Below are 19,070 nucleotides of genomic sequence, written 5' to 3' on the forward strand. Positions count from 1 at the left end.
GTCTTCCTGGCCTGAGCAACTGGTGAACCAGTGAGGGCTTGCAGTGAGGTTCTCAGATGCTTTGAGACATCTTTCTCTTCACATTCTCCCATTTCTTCCCTCTGGAACTTGGGTTTTCAATTAGCAATAATCATGCCTCAGATAAACTCATGGGCTACGATACTGCCACTGTGCAAAGCTGCAACTTGGGTTTTCTTTTTTGTGTCTCCTTATTCCTCTCAAAGGAAGATAGAAAATCACTACTTTTAACTAATTCTAAATTCATTTTATAGTCTGTGCTCCCAGGCATCTTTGCCTAGAGTTTCTCCACTCTACAGTGGGAAATGATTGAGCTCCCGGATTTATTTAAGCTCATGGTGTGGTCAGTTTGGGAGCAGCTAGATGGCTTCTATTCTCTGGTTTTCCCGGGCCTGTAGACCAAAGATACAGAAGAATTCTTAGGAAATGTTTTATATAGTTACAGATACAAGACCCTATTTATACAGGATATTAGTTCTATCAAAATGGTGTTAAATGCATTGGCTCATTTTTTTCCAATTCCATATAATCTACAGGAAAAACTTGGGTTTCTGGATAGAATCATAATTCCGAGCTTCTTGATTTTCCAGTGACCAGTGTTAAGTTGCTTGAGAGGCAGAATTGTATGACTTTGGAGTCAGGCAGGCTAATCTAGAATGGCAGCCGTGCTCATTAGTTACTTTCCCAGATGAATCCTCTTACCCTTAGCAGTCAGAGAGGGTAATAACAGAGGCTAAAAGAGAATGGCTGGCATGTGGTAAGTGAATTGTATTAATTGTTCAATTGTATCAATTGTATTAATTGTGAATTGTAGCTATTGTTAAATTGCTTCAATTGTTAAATTGTTGTAAATGGTAACAGTTATATCAATTGTTGCTATTATTATAGAATGCCCTATAATTTTATAAGCTGTGGCTCTAGTATTATCAGTGGTAAAAATTAATGTTTTATATCAATAATCTTCGTGTTTATTTTTATTAAAAAATAAAATCATTTCTAAAACAACTTTGTAGGTTATACCTTAAAATGGTACTTAGGCACTTCACCTTTTGAAATGGCCTGGAAAATTTCTCCATTCAGTCACCAAATATGTATTCAGTGCCTGCTTTGTACCAGGTCACTAGGTGCTGAACATGCAATGGTGATCAAGATAGACATCACCCTTGCCTCCTGGTATCCTGTGATGGAAGAACTATCACTAAAGAGTCAGCATTACTCCCAGAGTAATTACTTACCATTACTTAACAGTTATCTACCTACTAACTACAACTGCATGAATTATCTGAAATAAAGTGGTATTTGGCTGGCTTTCCCTGCCACACCATATCGTGTGGTGATGCTTCAGATTTGAGGAAGGAGAAATTTTGAGTTCACCCTTTTTAAAGTAGCTGTATTATTTTTAAAACCTATTTTATTTTTTAAGATTTATTTATTTTACAGAGAGAGCATGCACAAGCATGAGTGGGGGGAGGGGCAGAGGGAAGGGAGAGGGACAAGCAGACTGCACTGAGCATGGAACCCAAAGAGGGGCTCGATCCACAACCCTGAGACCATGACCTGAACTGAAATCAAGAGTCAGAGGCTTAACCAACTGGGCTACCCAGGCACCCCTTAAAAGCTTCCATTTTATTATCAAATAATGTATAGAATTGACATTTCTGAATTTTTTACTGACCTCCATTTTGAGCTACTACATGGCTGAGGGATAGAGGGAGAATTGCTTGTGTACATACTCAGTAATAAAAACTTGAAAGTTTATCAGCTTTTTAGGCTGTGTCACAATTCTCTTATGTGGTATCCTCGTTTGGATCTTGGAACAGAAAAAAGGACATCAATGGAAAATCTAGTCAAATCTGAATAATGTCTGTTGTTTAGCTAATAGGATTGTGTCAGTGTTGAGTTCTTATTTTTAACAAATGTACTGTATTATGTAAGATGCTAGCATTAGTGAAGCTGAGTGAAGAATATACCAGAAATCAGCTTCAAAGAAATATAGGGAAACAACAACAGGGTGAAAGTTATTCCTTTGCCACTGTGCATGTTTCCAGATGTCTCCCCACCATGGTTACTCAGTGAATGCTCTGAGAGGAGAGGAATTTTAACTTTTGACTGACAAATAGGATGGCAAATCTGCTGTAAAATCATCATATGCAGTACTGTTGTTGAAGTCCTTTGAAGGTAAAGAATGGATGTCGTAGGATCTTCTCGCTTGCCTGGAATTTTCAAAGGTATTTTCTTGTGTGAGAGAGATAAGCCCACTATGGGTCTTCCCTCACTGGCAAATTTTAACCACCTAAGAGTCTGAGTGGTTCAAAAGCTCCCTTTTACTTTCATAGGTACAAACACAAGTACGCCTTGCCAAAAAAAGCTTTGACAAATTGAAGATGGATGTGTGTCAGAAAGTGGATCTTCTTGGAGCAAGCCGATGCAATCTGTTGTCTCATATGCTAGCAACGTACCAGGTAACAAAGTGATGTTGGTTATAGTGAACCAAGAATGTTACGAGGTTTAGGGGGACAGAAAGACAGTGTTGGAGCTAAAAGTATGGTTTGGGCATTATGAAGTTCTGAATGTCTTGCTCACAATTTACTTTCCACCCCTTTCCCTTCTAGTAGACTTACAGTTTACTCAAACTGAATATTAGCTATTTCCTGTGCACACACTGCTTTCTCACTTTCCTGCATTAACTTAGGTGGTTCCATCTGCCTGAGTGCCTTTCCCCTCCATTGTACCTTTCCATAGTCCCCTCTGTTTGACGTACCAGTCTGAGTATTGCGTCCTTCAGAAACCCTCTTCTGAATTCACTCTGCGTTGTGGCCTCTACTTCCCATGGCACCGTCATTCACCTACTCATCAGGTTGTCATAATTCAAGGAACTATTAATTTTTGTCTCCTTCTAGCCTGAGTTCCTTCAGGATAGTACTCATATTCAACAACAGTGCTTTTGGGCACCAACTGAGTGTGGGAGGCCAAATTCTGGGTGTTGTAGGGAATATAAAAATTAATGAGACCAAATTCCCTGTCCTCAAGGACCTTAAAGTTTCAGAAGGAAATCAGAGATAGTACATACAGTCTGACTATATTTTCTGTACTTCAAGGAGAAAGCAGGGTGTGTGTGCTAAGTGAAATAAGTTCTACAAAATCCAATGAGATTTTAAAGAGGGACAAATCGAATCAGCGGAGAGATCACAAAAGCAGATTGGTAATGATTCCTGGGTTTTGGGGGATGGATCACATGGGACAAGTACAGAAAACAGGGAGAAGAATATCCCAAAATGGTGGAGCATTATTAGCCATGGGAGGCAGTATTTGGGGGAACTGGGAAGCATTGAGTTTGGCTGAAATACGAGGTATAAAGAGGGGCATAATGGGAAACAAGCCTGCAGAGGTGAGTTGGAATCCTATGTGGGCATCCTTCTCCAGGGCCTGTGGCTAGATCTGGGCATTCAAAACATTAATAGCTGTACTGTCTTTCCTTACAGACCACCCTGCTTCATTTTTGGGAGAAAACTTCTCACACTATGGCAGCCATCCACGAGAGCTTCAAAGGTTATCAGCCATATGAATTCACTACATTAAAGGTATGAAAGCTAGAGAGGCCATTAGAAAATCTTATGAAAAGTAATGTTTTGTTTATATCAGAGTGTCCATGGCAGCAATCATCATTACTGCAACAGACTCCCAGTGTCAAAGAGGGAACTATGTCCCTTAGTATAGTCTTTTTTTGTGTAAGTATTCGTCACAGCAATACAAAAACACAGCTGGAACCTTGGGGTACATATTAGTGGAAGGTGAATTGTGGGGACTGGTCCTGCTTCTTTAAATGACTTGTTTGACTTTGTTAAAGGGAAGATTGTACAAGTCTAGTATACTCCATAACTTTTTAATTATTAAATTCAAATATGCTCACTTGAAGAGGTATTTTTCTTTCCTCTGTTACTTCTGACAAATGTCATTTTATTCTGTGAGTATCATCTAATACAGAATTAGATTCCTGTAAGACTACAGGAATATTTTCCAGTCGAAAAAGCAACATTAAACTCAGTGATTTCTCAACTTAAAGGGGATATATGCAAATATCTGATTCTCAGGATTGCAACTGAATGTGGAATCATTTTGGTTGCTGAGGGAGAATGCATGTCGAGAAGGAAGTGACTTGGGTTCCAAAAGGATTTTGAGAATGAGAGAACACTAGGTACTTTGTTGCCAGGTCATATCTTTGGGGGGAAAAAAGACCAGGAAAGAACTTGTTAATACCTTGAAATTACCTTCCTTCTAATTTTTCAGGCAATTTGTAAATGACTCATCACCTTGCTTGAGAAAACATTAAAAAGCCTTTTTTTTTTTTTTTTTTTTTGCTTTAAAACACCTCTCTGATTTTGAAATGTTTATAATGTCACTGCATCTATAAAAGTACTAAGACAGAAACCTTTAAGACCCTGGCCCTTTAAATGAAAGTCCCAAGAGGAACCCAAAATAGTTCACTCACCTTGAGATGCACCTGCCCTGACTCCAGACAGGACATCTGGCCAGTGAAGTTTGTTCTTCATAATCCTCCCGTCAGCTGGTCATTTGCTCATTTATTGGCACTCGCTGACATGCTGCATGGTAACCAGATTCAGAATGTGCCCCTTTTTTTGCTCTGTCAGCTGGACAGAAGCACTTGAGGGGAGGGACTTCTTATTTCCTAGGTATCCTCTTTTGTCCAGCCAAATGTTTGTATCCAGTGACCCCAAAGCCTTTCTTATCACATCATCAATATTACCATTGTTGGCAGGACTGTATTCCTTCCCCATAATTTATTACTCACTTTTATCACCTTAGGAAGCAGCTATCCTGACCAAGCCATGTTGATTAAAATTATTACAACTCACACTCTTCACATTTCTTATACAGGCCTGAACAGAATCCCGTCACTTATTCTTTGATAAGGCAGAGAGTTTTAGGTTTTAGGGTGTGTATGTGCATCAGATTTTATTTTATAATAAATACAGTTTCAGAGTTTGTCTTTTGAAAGACAACTGTACATAACTCAAATCAGCTAGGTGGAAGATGGAATGATGCCTTCTGCAAAGACGATTTAAAAGAAGTTCAGGTTTGAGTTAATTGCATATAAAGCACACTATAAAATTGAAGTTGTGCCACAAGCATGGAAGAATCCTTATGTGTCGCTCTGGCCTCCTGTGCTGAGGAAAATATGGCTCTTTAATTGTTGCCATGATATTTATCCTGCAGAGAGGATCAAGCTGATTATGTTAGAGGATTTCTGGGCAGAGAATTTCGTGAAAGTTTGATGGCACTGGTTCAGGATATAATTACAAATATTTTGGGCACATGACTATCCATTGCCTTTTACATCCCCAGAGTCTTCCTTAAATTATGGTTTAAGTAACAGTTTATGGTTTAATTGTAATATAAACTCAGTAGAAATAATATATCTGTTGAGGTATAATATAATTATAGTAATATTAAGAATGTTAAGTGTCCAGTAATCAACCAACTAAACTAGGCTGTTATTACTTTTCTAGAATGCTATTCGTCTAGTCTTTTCAATGATGTTATATTGGAATCACAAGCTAGTCACTAATTATTTTCTTTATATGGACCTAAACCTATAGAATAGAATCCTGTTATCACACAGCTCATTATTGCCCACATAGAGGCATATTACATATCATCCTGCATGCCACAAAACATGAAAATGAAAATCACTAATACCTTGTGTATTACCAGCAAGCATGAAGATATTACCTGACTTAGCAACCTCTTGCACTAATGTATTTTTTTTAAACATACCTTGTATTTAAAAGATTTTGATTTGATTGAGTCATTTTCAAAATGTCATTTTCTTCTGAATGGCACTATATATTGATAATGGATATTTTGAAATTCAAATAAATATTTTCACCATTTATTTGTTCTCTGGATTTACCTGAGCAAATAGCCCCTGAAATGCCTTTTGGGACTCTGGCTGGAAAGAAAACATTGTCTTTGGAGAGGTTTGCCAAGCTCTGTTAATGAAAAGCAACCCATTTGTTTTCTTTGCTGCAGGGTGTATTCTGAGTGTTGGTAATTGTGCCACTGCAGCTGGATTTCCTGACTGTTAGTTTTATGCTTGATGAAGGATGATAATTAATGTGTTAAACACTCAATGCATCCTGTTTGGAGGGAAGAGACTTCTGCTACAGAATTACAGGGATATAACTCATGCCCCAGAAGTTTTAAGTTTTATTTCTAATGAACCTTTCTCTAGAAAACATGTGTCATTCTTTCCCAGAATAATTTTATTGTAAAAATGAATTGAGTCTCCACCTCTTACAACCTGAAAAATACCCAAGTGACTATGTTGACATTTTGCAAATATTTTGTGGTAATGTTTTATGTGACAACTATTGCTTTTTTACTCAGGCCTGATATGGTTCTATTAATTGTACCTTTATTGACATAATCCTTCATCATTTAAATTTTATGATTAATAAATTTTTGTAGCATTTTAACTTTATGGGAAATTTAGCATTGAAATTTAATATTACAAAAAAAATTTTTAATATTACAATTTTTTTAAATCTAAATACAGCAAAGCTCAAATTTAAAGTGGAGAGAACCATCTTTTGAAGTGATTTCCAATAAAAGAAGCAATGTTCTAATCTAAATAAATATTTATTGTTTCATTAAAGTGCTACTAAACATAGGGATTTTGCATGGGTTATTATTAATGTTAATTTTATACTGATTCCAAATCATCGGAGAATGTCTTTCACATGGTAGAAATAGTCATGGAGATAGGAATGGAATATTTCTAGCCATATCTCAAAAGCACTGTCACTTTTTTAGAGAAAGTAATTTAGACCATGAGTTTAAAAGCATTTTTTTAGAAAGCTGAATGAAATGCTGTCTGTAGGAAAACAGTGCCCTGTCTTAAATTACTGACCCTCAGATGTGGTCATGTTTACTTCATCCTTCCAGGATGCCGTTTACTTACACATTTCCCTACAGATCCAAAACAGGCTTCAGAGAAGGCAAAACAAAAACAAAAACAAAGGCAAAAGCAAAATACCCCTGTGGAGTCGAGTTGGCTTTTCCTGGAAAAATCTAAAATTCTATTTGTATTAGTGGTCTTTTCTCCCCTATTATGTGGGTTGAGTTAGATGTCTTTATAGAGAAGTGAGCACTGGGGGCCCTTTGAAAAAGTGGACACACCCACTGGGAGCTGGTTGAGGGGAAGGCATATCCTTCTCTGATTTTTTTTTTTTTTAAAGAGATCAGAGTGCCTATATTTAATGAAAACGGCCAGTAGTAAAATGGAGTTCTGTGATGTGCCCCATTCCAGTGTTTTTAGCAGGAAAGCCAGGTGTTTTACTCTGGATACATGATAAAACAAAGTACGGAAGGTCAGTAAGGTCAGAAGCTCTGGAGACAGCCAGACCTGGCTTTAACTTCGGCTCTGACACTTCCCGGCTATGTAGAGGGGGTGGTGGCACCAGTGAGGGTCGTAGGGATGGATTTATCAAGAATTCTAAGGTGGATCCAGAAGACAGCCATTGGTAGTATCGATACAGAGGGTTTTGTTGAGGTTGCCAGGTTCTGTAGCCTAGTGTAAGTTCCTTACTGTTTTTACCCTAGATGGTAAGTTTTGCAGTGAGTTTTGCAGGCAAGGCTGTGAATGGCAGTGGGATAGGTGTCCCAGACCTCGCCCAGGATGACCCACTCCCTCCCTGACTCCCACAGATGCTCTGGCAGCTCCATTGCCAAACCTGTGCTTTGGCCCTGCAGGCCCTGGTCTGGGCTGAGAGAATTCCCCCAGGGATAGGAGAGGGCAGGGCAGGCCTGCAAGCAAGAAAGGCAAGGAGGCTTCCCACCCTGCAAACAGGGCTAATTCTAAAAAAATGCACTTTGACTTTGCAACTGGCTTTTGCCCTGCACCAGGATTTTAACTAAGGAAACCCGAATTTGAAAACCTAACTTTGGGCATGTTCAAAAATAACCATTGAAACAGATGTGCCAATGTTCCCTTTCTTCTCTCCTGGGGTCTAGGACTTAGCACTCTTATATGGAACATCATTCTGGAGACCAAAATGCTTTTAGCTTTCACAGTTCAAAAAACATCCTTCTCTAGATTTTGTTTTTCTCAAATTTGTATGCCTAACAGCCTTCTTCCACCCACCTCCACATTTCTCAGTTAATCACTTGAACATTTACCGACAAGCCACACAGCTCTGTAGTTACTTGCTTTGAAAATAAAGCCATAATAGTTTTTATGAAAATTGGGTAAATATCTCTGCAGTGCTGTTTTAGTTGCCAGTCCCAACATGGCAATTATTCATGGCGAGCATCCAGAATATCCTTGTAGACTTTCAAGTTTTCTCTCAGTGTCATTACTTTACACAGCATTTAGCAGAATGATTTTTTCCCCCAAGCTGCTCCAGGCCAGATCATTGCAAAATTGAGATGCATCCAAGTCATGGGAGAGGAGTGTGTAGGGGGGCTGACCATGGCCACCACTGTAGTCTGAGGTGGACAAGCCAGAGTGTGGCTGATCATCAGTCCGTCCATCCTTTGTGATGACTGGCACTGGTTCTTCTAAGAAGCTGGTGGTAGCTCAGGCTGTCCTCATAACGGTAAGTTTCCTCTCCATCCTTTGCTTCTCATTCCCTTACTTTTACTCGAGGGGAATGGAAAAATATTATCATTGTGTGGGCAGTTACTTAATGCCAGAAACTCTGCTAAACGTGAGGTGAAGTAACGTCTCAGAGAATTTGTCATGGTATGCGTGACTCTAATGTGCCAAGGTTGGATATTATAATTAATAATACTGTTAGGTTCAGCACTAATATATAGAAAGTGCATATATTTTATCCTCAAATAACCTTGAGAAGTTGGGTCTACTTGGGTTTTTTCCCCCTGTGTTTCAAAATGAAGAAACCAAAGCTCAGAAAGGTCTAGTCATCTGTCCAAGGCCACATGCCCAGGATGTGATAGCTCTGGGAACAGGGATGCTCATGCTTTTCCCACTCTACCACATGTCACTTCTTCAAGGGGGTACTTCTGGCTGTGAGGCAAGGAGAGCAAGAGAAGGCACAAGGGCCACCTTTAAAAAGTCCAGTTGTAAACTTTCAATTAAAAGTAACACTTTGAAATGTTTGCACATAGGTGAAAAACATCCTCTGTATGTCAGTCCCTCAGATACCTAGGAACCTAGGACCCTTCTTTTACAGTTTGGAGTGGAGTCTCCTTAATCTCCTTTGGCACTTCATATGAAGGAGTTCAGTAAATGTTCTTGGCTCGGCTATTCAATACTATTTCTTAACTAGTTGTAGAAGACCTGGAATCAAATATTGCTTCTACCTGTTCATGGTTGAATGGCCTTCAGTAAGTTACTTCACCTGAGTCTCCATTTCCATATCAGGAAACCAGGAAGATAGTGTTTATCTGGGTTTTGTGAGATGTGTAAACATGAAGTGCAGTACCTAACACAAGATGAGCCCTTAAGACATCTAATTCCTTTTCGACCTTGAAAAATGGTTGATAAGAAAGCACATTTTGATTGCTCACGATGAGCTTGGTACTGTGCAGAAGCATTATCTACATTAATCCTCAGTGTTCCAAGGAAGGTATACTTGTCATTAACTCCATTGTTCTGAGGGGTGAGCAGAAGCCCCCAAGGGGTGAAGACCCTTTTCCATGCCCCAGCACTACTTGATCTATTTTCATAGTGCACCTCTTTCCAGGACACTGTGATGCCTTCCCAGTAACAATTTTCCATCGTATTTTAAAGAACAAGATTATATATCTTACTTATGATTGTGTTTATTTTTCTCTAATCTTACTTTTTGTTCTACAGTACAGTTCAAGAGTACCTTCTGGTCCTAGATTAACAGTGCTCCTTATATAGTATCTTCAGAGATTTATAACTGCATGGGTGGGGAGGCCACGTGTGCTAAACGTCCATGAATTGTGCGTCTCATACACATCATTGGCCTCTGCTTTTTATTCCTCATGTGCTACCAATTATATAAACACAAACATACACACACCCAGCTGAGTTCACCATCTTTTAACCATGCCTCACTATTTTCAGCACTTCCATTTCCTTTTATAGACAATCACTCGGCACCTTCATATGCATACAGTATAATTAATGGAAAGTAGCCTAAGAAAATTAAATGTTGTAATTAAAGATTAGAGAAAATGTCACTCGATTGTCAAGGCTAAACTTAAACTTAGGTCATTATATCAGGGCTGGCTGCTAGCCTTTTGTCTGTGAAATTTGTTTTGTGAGTAGTTTTGCTTTCATTCAGATGAATGTTGCTCTTGCTTTTATTTTCCTAATACAGGAAGTAGTAACTCCCATTATTATATTAAGCTGCTTCCTTTCTAAGACACTTTTGCAAGCTCAGTCTGCGCATTTCCTCTGTCACGCTGATCTTATATATTGTGTGTGTGCTTCCTGAAACCATTTAAGCATTGATGGAAACTATTAGCATGTCAGTGCAGCCTTAAACAGAGAAAGGTTACTTAGTCTAAAAACATTCTTTCCTCTGTACAAAACGTTTCATTCTTGCACGATGCTGTATTGCTGCTAATACGTAGTGATTTTCACAAGCAATTTTAATGAAGGACCCAGTTGGGTTTGGGGTCTAGAAACAGAGTGTTTTGACGTTTCATTTCTGGACGTGGATTTGAATGTGGCTTCCATCAGCCACTGATTCAAAATAGTTCCATCTGATGGCCACCCCTGGCTGTGCAATCAGCCAGGCCTCTTAGGCTCATTTTGCCTGACCAGATGTTCATGTCACACAGAAAATGCTGTCACCCCTGACTTTTACAGATGCTGTAGGGTTAAGCATTTTTAGCTGAGTTGTGGACTTTAAAATACTATAAAGAATTTACCTCCACCGCGGCCCCCACTTAGCCCTTTTCATCAAACTTTGAAGAAAGCACTAGTTCACCATGTAGAATATCCTGTATCGGACAGGCACACCCAGGAACTAGTGCTGAGAGAGGAAAGGGGATGTGATTCGTGCTCTGTGATGTTTCAAAGTGCCTCTAAGTTTCTTTATTAGCTATATTGTTTATCATCTTTGTAAGAAACAGGTTCCATATGTGTTGTTGTGGTTTTTTACTCTTGCTGTATGGAGGAGTATTTAGCTCAGTTTGATCTAAAAGTCTCTCTTGCTTCAAAAGATGCCACTTAAAAATATCCTAAAATTGACTATGGTGATGGTTGCACAACTCTGTGTCTATACCAAAAACCATTGAATGGTATACTTTAGATGGGTAAATTCTATGGTACATGACCCAGTCACTTTGTATCCCCCATGATAGATTCCCCACACAAGATTCCCCTTAGCTCAAAATTCTAATATTTAATAAATAAGCCCAGGTGTTCAGTATTAATTTTGCTTATGGTTCTATAAACCTTTTCCTGTTATTCCCCTGAGGCTTTGAATTTCCTAGCTAAAGAGCTATAATTTTTAACCTTAAAGTTTAACCTTAGGTACATTAATTTATCAACCAAACACGTGCATATTTAACACCTCTCTTGAGTGGCAACAGTCAAATGGTTATAGGGACAATGGTAATAGGAAGAGAGGAGCAATGGTAACAGGAATTATTAATAATAAAGTAGCGATTGGAACTGTAGCCATTCTGTTAGTGAAGCACAATAGTGACTTAACTGTGATCATGGTGACAGGGAGCCAACAATTGAGTCCCTGCTAATGGCCCAACAGGGAAGGGGTTGAAAAGAAGGAAGGAGTGGTTTACATTACAAAGGGATTGTCTGAGAGCTGCTGGAGTGTGGTTATGAGGGGAGGTCCGCCTGGAGACAGAAGGGATGATAACCATGGAGCTGTCAAGGGCATCTCAGGGGCTTAGGCAAGCCCTGTGGCAGCTAGACACAGCCGGCTGAGAGCAGACATGTCCTGGCCCTGCCTAGTGCTGATTGAGAAAAAGGAAATGCAATGAGAAGGTAATTGAGCAAACCAGGAGGCCTGGACAAAGCGTCACAGAATTGAAAAGTGTGTCTTGGGGCCATCAGAACCTCAGCTGAAAATACTCCCGGCTTCACTTTGACCAGAGTTGGACCATTCTATGGACAATAAAGCTGCTGGAAGGGTGTGTGTGTGTGTCTGTGTGTGTGTGTCTGTCCGTGTGTGTGTGTGTCTGTGTGTGAATAAAATGCTGTGATTGGCAGATCTATTGAAAAGAGTAAGTCTTTGACATCTGTTGAACTTCTCCTTATGGTTGCATATTTCCAAAATACACACACACACACACACACATGCCCAGCTTTTACCAGATGCTTTGGGGTATATGATTTTAAAAAAGAACATCATCTGTACTACAGTCCATATTCCAGTGGCCTTGTTTGTTCCAATACTGTCCTTTATCACATTTCCCCCTCCAGCTGATAATCATGGATCCCGTTTCGTTGTCATGCACTGGAGAGATATAAAGGGCAAAATAATATGATGAAGCCAATGGGGCACAATGTTAAATATTGATGAATGTGGGTAAAGAAATGTTATCCCTGTGTGACCCCTGCTGACCTCTGTATCTTGATCTCCTAGGACTTGTACTCTTGCCCACTATATTATAATCGCAGTGGATTCATTTTGTTCCTCCTCCAAGCCGAGCTATTCCTTCCTTTAGGCCTTTGCCCTCAGGCCTCTGTTTCTCCCTGACCTGCACACAGATGGCTCCTGCCTGTCTTCTAACTCTCAGCTGAAATGTCACTTCCAAGAGAGGATGTTCTTGCTAACTGAAGTAGTGACCCAGTCACTTTGTATCCCCCATGTTAATTCCCTGCCTTAGACCCATCATTAACTAGTAATTCTGTCTGTCTTGTTCACCATTGTATCTCCAGCACCCAAAACAGCACCTGGCTCTTGGTAAATGCTCTAAAACTATTTGTTGACTAAGTGTACTAATCTAAATGTCCAGAAATAGTCCTTACCAATGATGGCAATGCCTTTGGGATGCAAGAAAATGCTTCAGAACTACAATCATAGCACATATATTCAATGAAAAAACCTTGACCTTATGTTAGAAAAATGGTGAATGAATGTGTATTTACCTATTTTAATTTAATATTGAATGTTTATGATATATAAAATCTTTTTTATATTCTCTGATGAGGAATAATTTTTATTATGAAATATGTACACATCTTATATTGCTTAAGAAGACATCTATATGCAATGATTCCAATTATATAAAGTAGTATGAGTATGAAAAACCAGAAAGGAAATACATGCAAATAATAACTAATTTTGGGGGGAAATCAAATTATGAGTAGTTTTTCCTTTTTAATTTTCCAAGCATTCTACATGTGGTTCTATTATTTTTCTAATTTAAAAAATATTTTTTTAAGAAACAAAACATAATACAGAATAGATATAATCAAATGTGAATAGGACTGTAAATACACTTTGAAGATGGAAGGACTTTCTTGAATTTGGCGTGCTTAGTGAATGAAGCTTTAAGGAAAATACCAGTAATTGATCTGGGCTTTGCAAAGACTGATCAGACTTTTGAGGGTGGACAAATAGGTGGAACTTTTTTGGGTAAAGAACCAGAATGAACAAAGATAGGAAGGGGGCAATTAGCACATAGAAGGCGATGAGGAGACAGGCCTACGTGAATGGAAAGCTCCCATTTGGAAGCCAGAGGGAAGCAATCTGGGAGATTAGGATAGGATCCCATCTTAGAAGATCTTTCAAATCAGGCAGACAGGTTTAGACTAGAAGTGGAAAGAAATACAGAAGTACTGTGGGTTCTTGAGAAAAATGGTACCATGATTGCTTGGGTGTTATAGGGAAATTATTCTGTATAGGGAGTGAGAGCATAACACCAGTGTCCACCTGGCATCCACAGCAGACACTGCCATCCATCATAGCTCTGCTCTGCAAAGACTCTGTCTCCAGACCATCTCCATCCAACCTGCAGCTAGACATCACAGATCTGTCAGAGTTGGTGTAGGGAACGTGCTTGTCACCTTCTGTGTGTGGGTCACACTAGAGAAGAGAAAGATGGGAAGGGGAAGGAGGACGAGACAGGAAGGCCCAAAGGACAGATTTTAAAGGTTCTAAGATTATAAGCAGGTTAAGTATCTTGAGATGTTTGTTGTGTAATTTGTAGGTTTGTGGTTTAATTAGAACCACAAGTAGAGATCTCTTTTTATAACTCATTATTCAGTTATTATGGAAATGTTTTGCTTTTTTCAGGTTTGCTGCTGGTGTACAGTTTTTAGGCACTGGATTTTTTAAAAAAGTCTTTCCTTAAATATTTAATAAAACTTGAGAACAATAACTCCAAGAAATTATGTTCCAAAAAAAGATTCCCACCCATTTTTAATCTACAAAGATTTGGATGCACCTGCTCTGTCCACTTGTGGGAGTTGTCAGAATATGTTAAGCCACTATTTTGTTTTGTTTTTTCTTAAAAAAAGGTTTTGTTTTCTCTTATTTTTCAAAAGCTGTTTTTAGATTATAAAATCACAAACAAAATTAAAAATAAAATGAAATTGTCTCATCTTTGGGGGAGAAAACTTCTACTTTGTCAGTGTGTGGGCTGCAAGCAGAACAGAATGTTTATCTTTGCTGCATGTTAAAGATGGAAAATAAAGTTAGCAATAGCCAAAAGGCCTTCTTTTGAATAACTTATCACGAAGGGGAAAGCATAAATCTAGTGGCAAAACAATTTTCCTCTATAGGCTAGTATTTCTTGGATGGGTCTGAGAACATTTAAAATCTCTTTTCTGTCTACTTGATAGGATCAAAGGTAACCTCCCCAAACCTTGAATTCAAGGTTTGGTTTCTGGACCAGAGGAAGTTGAGTTTTTTATTGATCTTTCTTTTTCTTTTTTTCCTTTTCATTATTGTGATCAAGAGCTTACAAGACCCTATGAAAAAACTGATTGAGAAAGAAGAAAGGAAGATCACCCAGCAGGAAAGTGCAGAGGCCACCGTGGAGGAGCCGAGGCAGTAAGTTATGGCTGCTTCTCTTGGCAAAATCTTTATTTCCACAGGCAAGGGCGGCAAGTCTGTTGGGGTCTCAAACACAGGCCAGTTGCTTTACTTCCTCACTTCTCTGGGTTGATGTATTAAAATGAAGCCCAGACTTGGCCTGCACATAGTCCTGCTCGGCCAGGATTCATCCCAATAAGAGACGCATTTCTCGGGTCTTAGAAGGAGCACACTTGTGAGGAGTTGACTGGGACGAGAAAAGGCACACGTCTCCAGTGCTCTCTGTATGGTGGCCTCAGCCCCAGCTTTCTGCTCTGTCAGGCTTCTGGACCCAATCTGGTCCTTTTGTTACCATCATTTACAGAATCCTGTCCCAGATAGGAAATCCCCTGGCTTTTTCTCTCGTAGAAGAAAATAACCTATGAGATTGCCTCAGGAGACATCGAGTACTAAGGTGTTATCATACAAAAGTGTTGGGTTCTGACATTTTGTTTCCTACTCTTCAGACCTTCTGTTTTTTTCTCTGTGAAGCAGAGTGCAGGAAGTGACTGCTCCATCTCCATTTCTTGCCACTTTACAGAGAAGGGGCCTCCAGTCATGTTACCTACTGAGACAAATTTCTCAACATATGTGGTGCACGATATGTCCTGATCCCATTCAGCAAGGAAGTTTCCGTGTGAATCCTTTCCTATTGAGATATCAGGGCTTGCAGGAACAGGGTTAGTCTTGAACTGGCTGACCTAGGAAAGTGGATTACCTTACCTCCATTTGGGATTCTTTCTCCACACAAAAAAATTTAGATGATAATTGTATGGTAAAACCAGCTTGTATTTTTACTGTGTTTCTGAAATTTCAAATATATATTTTTGTCCCACAGAAGTATTTGCTGCCAGTATTAGCCTTTTTACTTTTATTTATTATTTATTTTTTTAGTGGAGTTAGGGGCAGAGAGAGAGAATCTCAAGCAGACTCCCCACTGAGTATGGAGCTCAACACATGAGATCCTGAGATCATGATCTAAGCTGAAATCAAGAGTCAGACTGAGTCTTAACCGACTGAGCCACGCAGGCACCCCAAGCCTTTTTAATTTTAAAGCAAATACTAGAAAATTCCTTTAGTGTAAAACAAAGACAGGTTTTCACTGTGGGAACAGCTATAGAATATGATCTGAAACTAATAAAATTAACTATTTTAGGGAGAAGCAGTTTAACCTATTCCTGGTAATAACAGTAATGCTTAGTACCCTTTAGTGAGCTCTACTATATACTAAGTGCAATGTCAGGTGCTTTGTTATATGTTTTCTCTACTCATTCTCACAACAACCCTTTGTGTAATCAATGCCAACATTTCCTCATTGTTTAAATGATGGCAGTGAGGCTCAAAAGAAGTGAAGAGACTGCCCATGGCCCCTGGTGTAGTAAGAGGCAGGACCTGGAATGAGTTCTGGTACCTTCTTTTCACCCATATATGTTACTGCAATCAAAGTATTAGCCTTCACTCAGAAAGGAACCACCCGAGATTGTCTCGATTAGTTCTCCTTAATTTCAGGTTTCTCCATTATGTTAGTACTTCTTTTTAAAAGCTCAAAAAGTGTAATCCAGTAACTATTTTAAATGCAAAATGGAAATTTAGCAAGAATTTTTTTTTTTTTTTTTTTCAAAAATAGCAGGTAAAGGTGCTTTAGAGGGGGAGGTTCAAAGGTACCAGCTGAGTCTCAGGGTGGTGATATGTCTCTGCTGTGATCTTAACTGGTATGGTGAGAGTTCAGTAGGTGACAGTCTTATGGATTTGAGACGGATCCTGCTTTTGCTTTCAGCCTTAGTAATTTAGCTAACCTCCTGAGGTGTCCTCTCCTGTAACAGCAGGAATCAGAATAAATACTCACTTGCCCATCAGTTTTTTAACTACGTTTTTAAAAGTGATAACTGTACAGTATCTATTTTAGTTATACCTAACTGCCCACCTAGATATTTACAGAATATATGACTTGTGATGAAACCAAATTCAGTTATTAAGATGCTACTAACCAGCCTTAGGAGAGGAAAAAGCCAGCAAAAGTATTTCCTCTTAAAAAAATGAATAGCATGTAAATGACTGTATGTTCATGTGTGTGTGCACACGTCTTTGTGTTGTAAGTGCAGTAATATTGTACAGAAAAATCTGGCTGTATCATAAATATAAAATTTTCAGAACTAGATTACTAAACTTTTTTTTTTTAATTTTAAGGTTAATTTCATTAGAGGATGAAAACCAGCACAAGGAGTCTTCTAGTTTTAAGAGTAAGTTTTGATTTTTATTTAGAATTGCTTCTGAAATACTGCTCAGCAATCAATTCATTTTCTTTTTTGGCAGACTCCTCCTAGGCCTTTCTTCTTTTCCATTTGAGAAAATACTATATTAATTTGCTTTTTCTTTTTTTACCATTTCGGTTTTAAATTTTCAAATATCGGTGATGCTGACTAAATAGCATTATTGGGAGAGGGTTTTATATTGTGAGCCAGAGAATAGCACCGTCAGTCACTTCTGCAGCAGCCCGTCAGAGGAGCATCCGAAATGGAGAATTAACAGAGAGCGATTTCTTTTACAACAGATGATAACATTTCTGCTATTGCCATTACTAGTTCTAACTGCCATTTGGGCTGCAAAGATAGTTTTAATAAGATTACATGATCAGATTGGGTGAGTTGGTTTCCACTGTGTTGTGGGGTGGGGGCTGGTCTTTGTTGGGAACAGATGGGGAGAGCTCAGACACGGCTCTAGCAGGTGATTCCTAAGTCTGCTCTGTAATGAGTAACACCTGCTCCCTTGGGTGTGCTGATCCTCCAATTGTTGGGAAAGCGATCGGAGAGTTAGTAGATGATGCAATGTGCCATGAAAGGTTTGTCAGCTATTCCTGGCTCCTGCCATGATGGCTAGTTCTTTCACTGGTTCTTCTCATAATGGAGTGGAGGGTACAGTAAAACGTGGTGGGACTAAGGTGATGTAATGCTGAGCTTTTCACTGGGACTCGAATCCTCAGGGATGCAAGAGAAAGCTTTACAGGTGATATGGAGAGAACTGAAATTACCCCAACCCTCTGCTCAGCCTGGCCCTCGAAGGGCGGGGGGGCATATCCGCCTTTGCCTCACTCCACCCTTTGCTGTGGCAGCCCTTCCAGGAGATAGGAGGAGGCAAAGCAGACCCTGGGACTTCCTTTCTCTTCTGTTCTTTTCCTCCACTCTCTACCTTCCTTCTGTCTTTCCTCCTACTTTACCAACCATTTGCTTCACCTGCTTTATTCTCCTCCCACTTTACTGCTTCATTTGCTTTTCCCTCATCTATCTTTCAAAAGAAAACAAAAACCTCTCACCTATCTGCCTCTCTAACTTGGCTTCATATCATCATTTCATGCACGTACTCCCTCCTTTACTCACATATTTGTTCATTTGTTCAACAGATATTTATTTTAAAATTTTATTTATTTATTTGAGAGAGAGAGAGCACATTGAGCAGGTGGAGGGGCAAAGAGAGAGGGAGAGAGAAAATCTTAGGCAGCCTCTGCACTGAGCACAGAGCCAGTGCAGGGCTTGATCTCACAACCGGGAGACCAAAGCCAAGAGTCAGACACTTAACCAACTGAGCCACCCAGGCACCCCTGTTCCACAGATATTTATTGAGTGCTGCCTGTGTGGCAGGTTCAGCAGGAGGCTCTGGGCACACAGTAGTACACCAGACATATTCAGACCCTTCCCATGATGGGGCTCACAGTCAAAAGGGGAAGCAGGTGGTAATCTAATAATTTGCACAAGTAATTGGGCAACTCCAACTTTGATAAGAGCTGCAAGGGTTCTGGGCAGGTGCGATAGAGAGACCCCACCTGTTTAAGGGGCTCACGGTCCTAGCTAAGTCAAGTGCTGTTGCAGGAGTTATCAAGGTAAAAGAAACAGCCTGGGCCAAGACTATGAGCCAAAGAGGACCAGGAGAAGGTCAGAAAGACACTGTTCTGGAGACAGAGAGGGAGCAAGTGATAGAAGACAGAGAAGCAGGTCAGCCTGATGCTGTTGGCCATGTAAGAGCTCTCTGAGTGTATGGATCCACACCTCC

The 19,070-nt window shown here is 39.6% G+C and overlaps 1 protein-coding gene and 1 pseudogene across 21 annotated transcripts in view; one reads left to right on the plus strand and one right to left on the minus strand.

Moving 5' to 3' along the window:
* Positions 1-19,070, plus strand: part of ICA1 (islet cell autoantigen 1) — a 153,447-nt gene that overhangs the window by 109,380 nt on the left and 24,997 nt on the right. For all 21 annotated transcript variants that reach the window (XM_064575224.1, XM_064575222.1, XM_064575226.1 and 18 more), the window contains 4 exons: positions 2,355-2,480; positions 3,501-3,599; positions 14,911-15,005; positions 17,214-17,266. In XM_064575224.1, coding sequence (XP_064431294.1) covers positions 2,355-2,480; positions 3,501-3,599; positions 14,911-15,005; positions 17,214-17,266 — 373 coding nt within the window. The remainder of the gene's footprint in view (positions 1-2,354; positions 2,481-3,500; positions 3,600-14,910; positions 15,006-17,213; positions 17,267-19,070) is intronic.
* On the minus strand, positions 109-180 carry LOC123836235 (U4 spliceosomal RNA; annotated as a pseudogene).

Source organism: Mirounga angustirostris, unplaced genomic scaffold (genome assembly GCF_029215605.1).
Source record: "Mirounga angustirostris isolate CCGP_5_RB_7025 unplaced genomic scaffold, mMirAng1.0.hap1 SCAF_12, whole genome shotgun sequence".
In the NCBI taxonomy this organism is placed as follows: Eukaryota; Metazoa; Chordata; class Mammalia; order Carnivora; family Phocidae; genus Mirounga; species Mirounga angustirostris.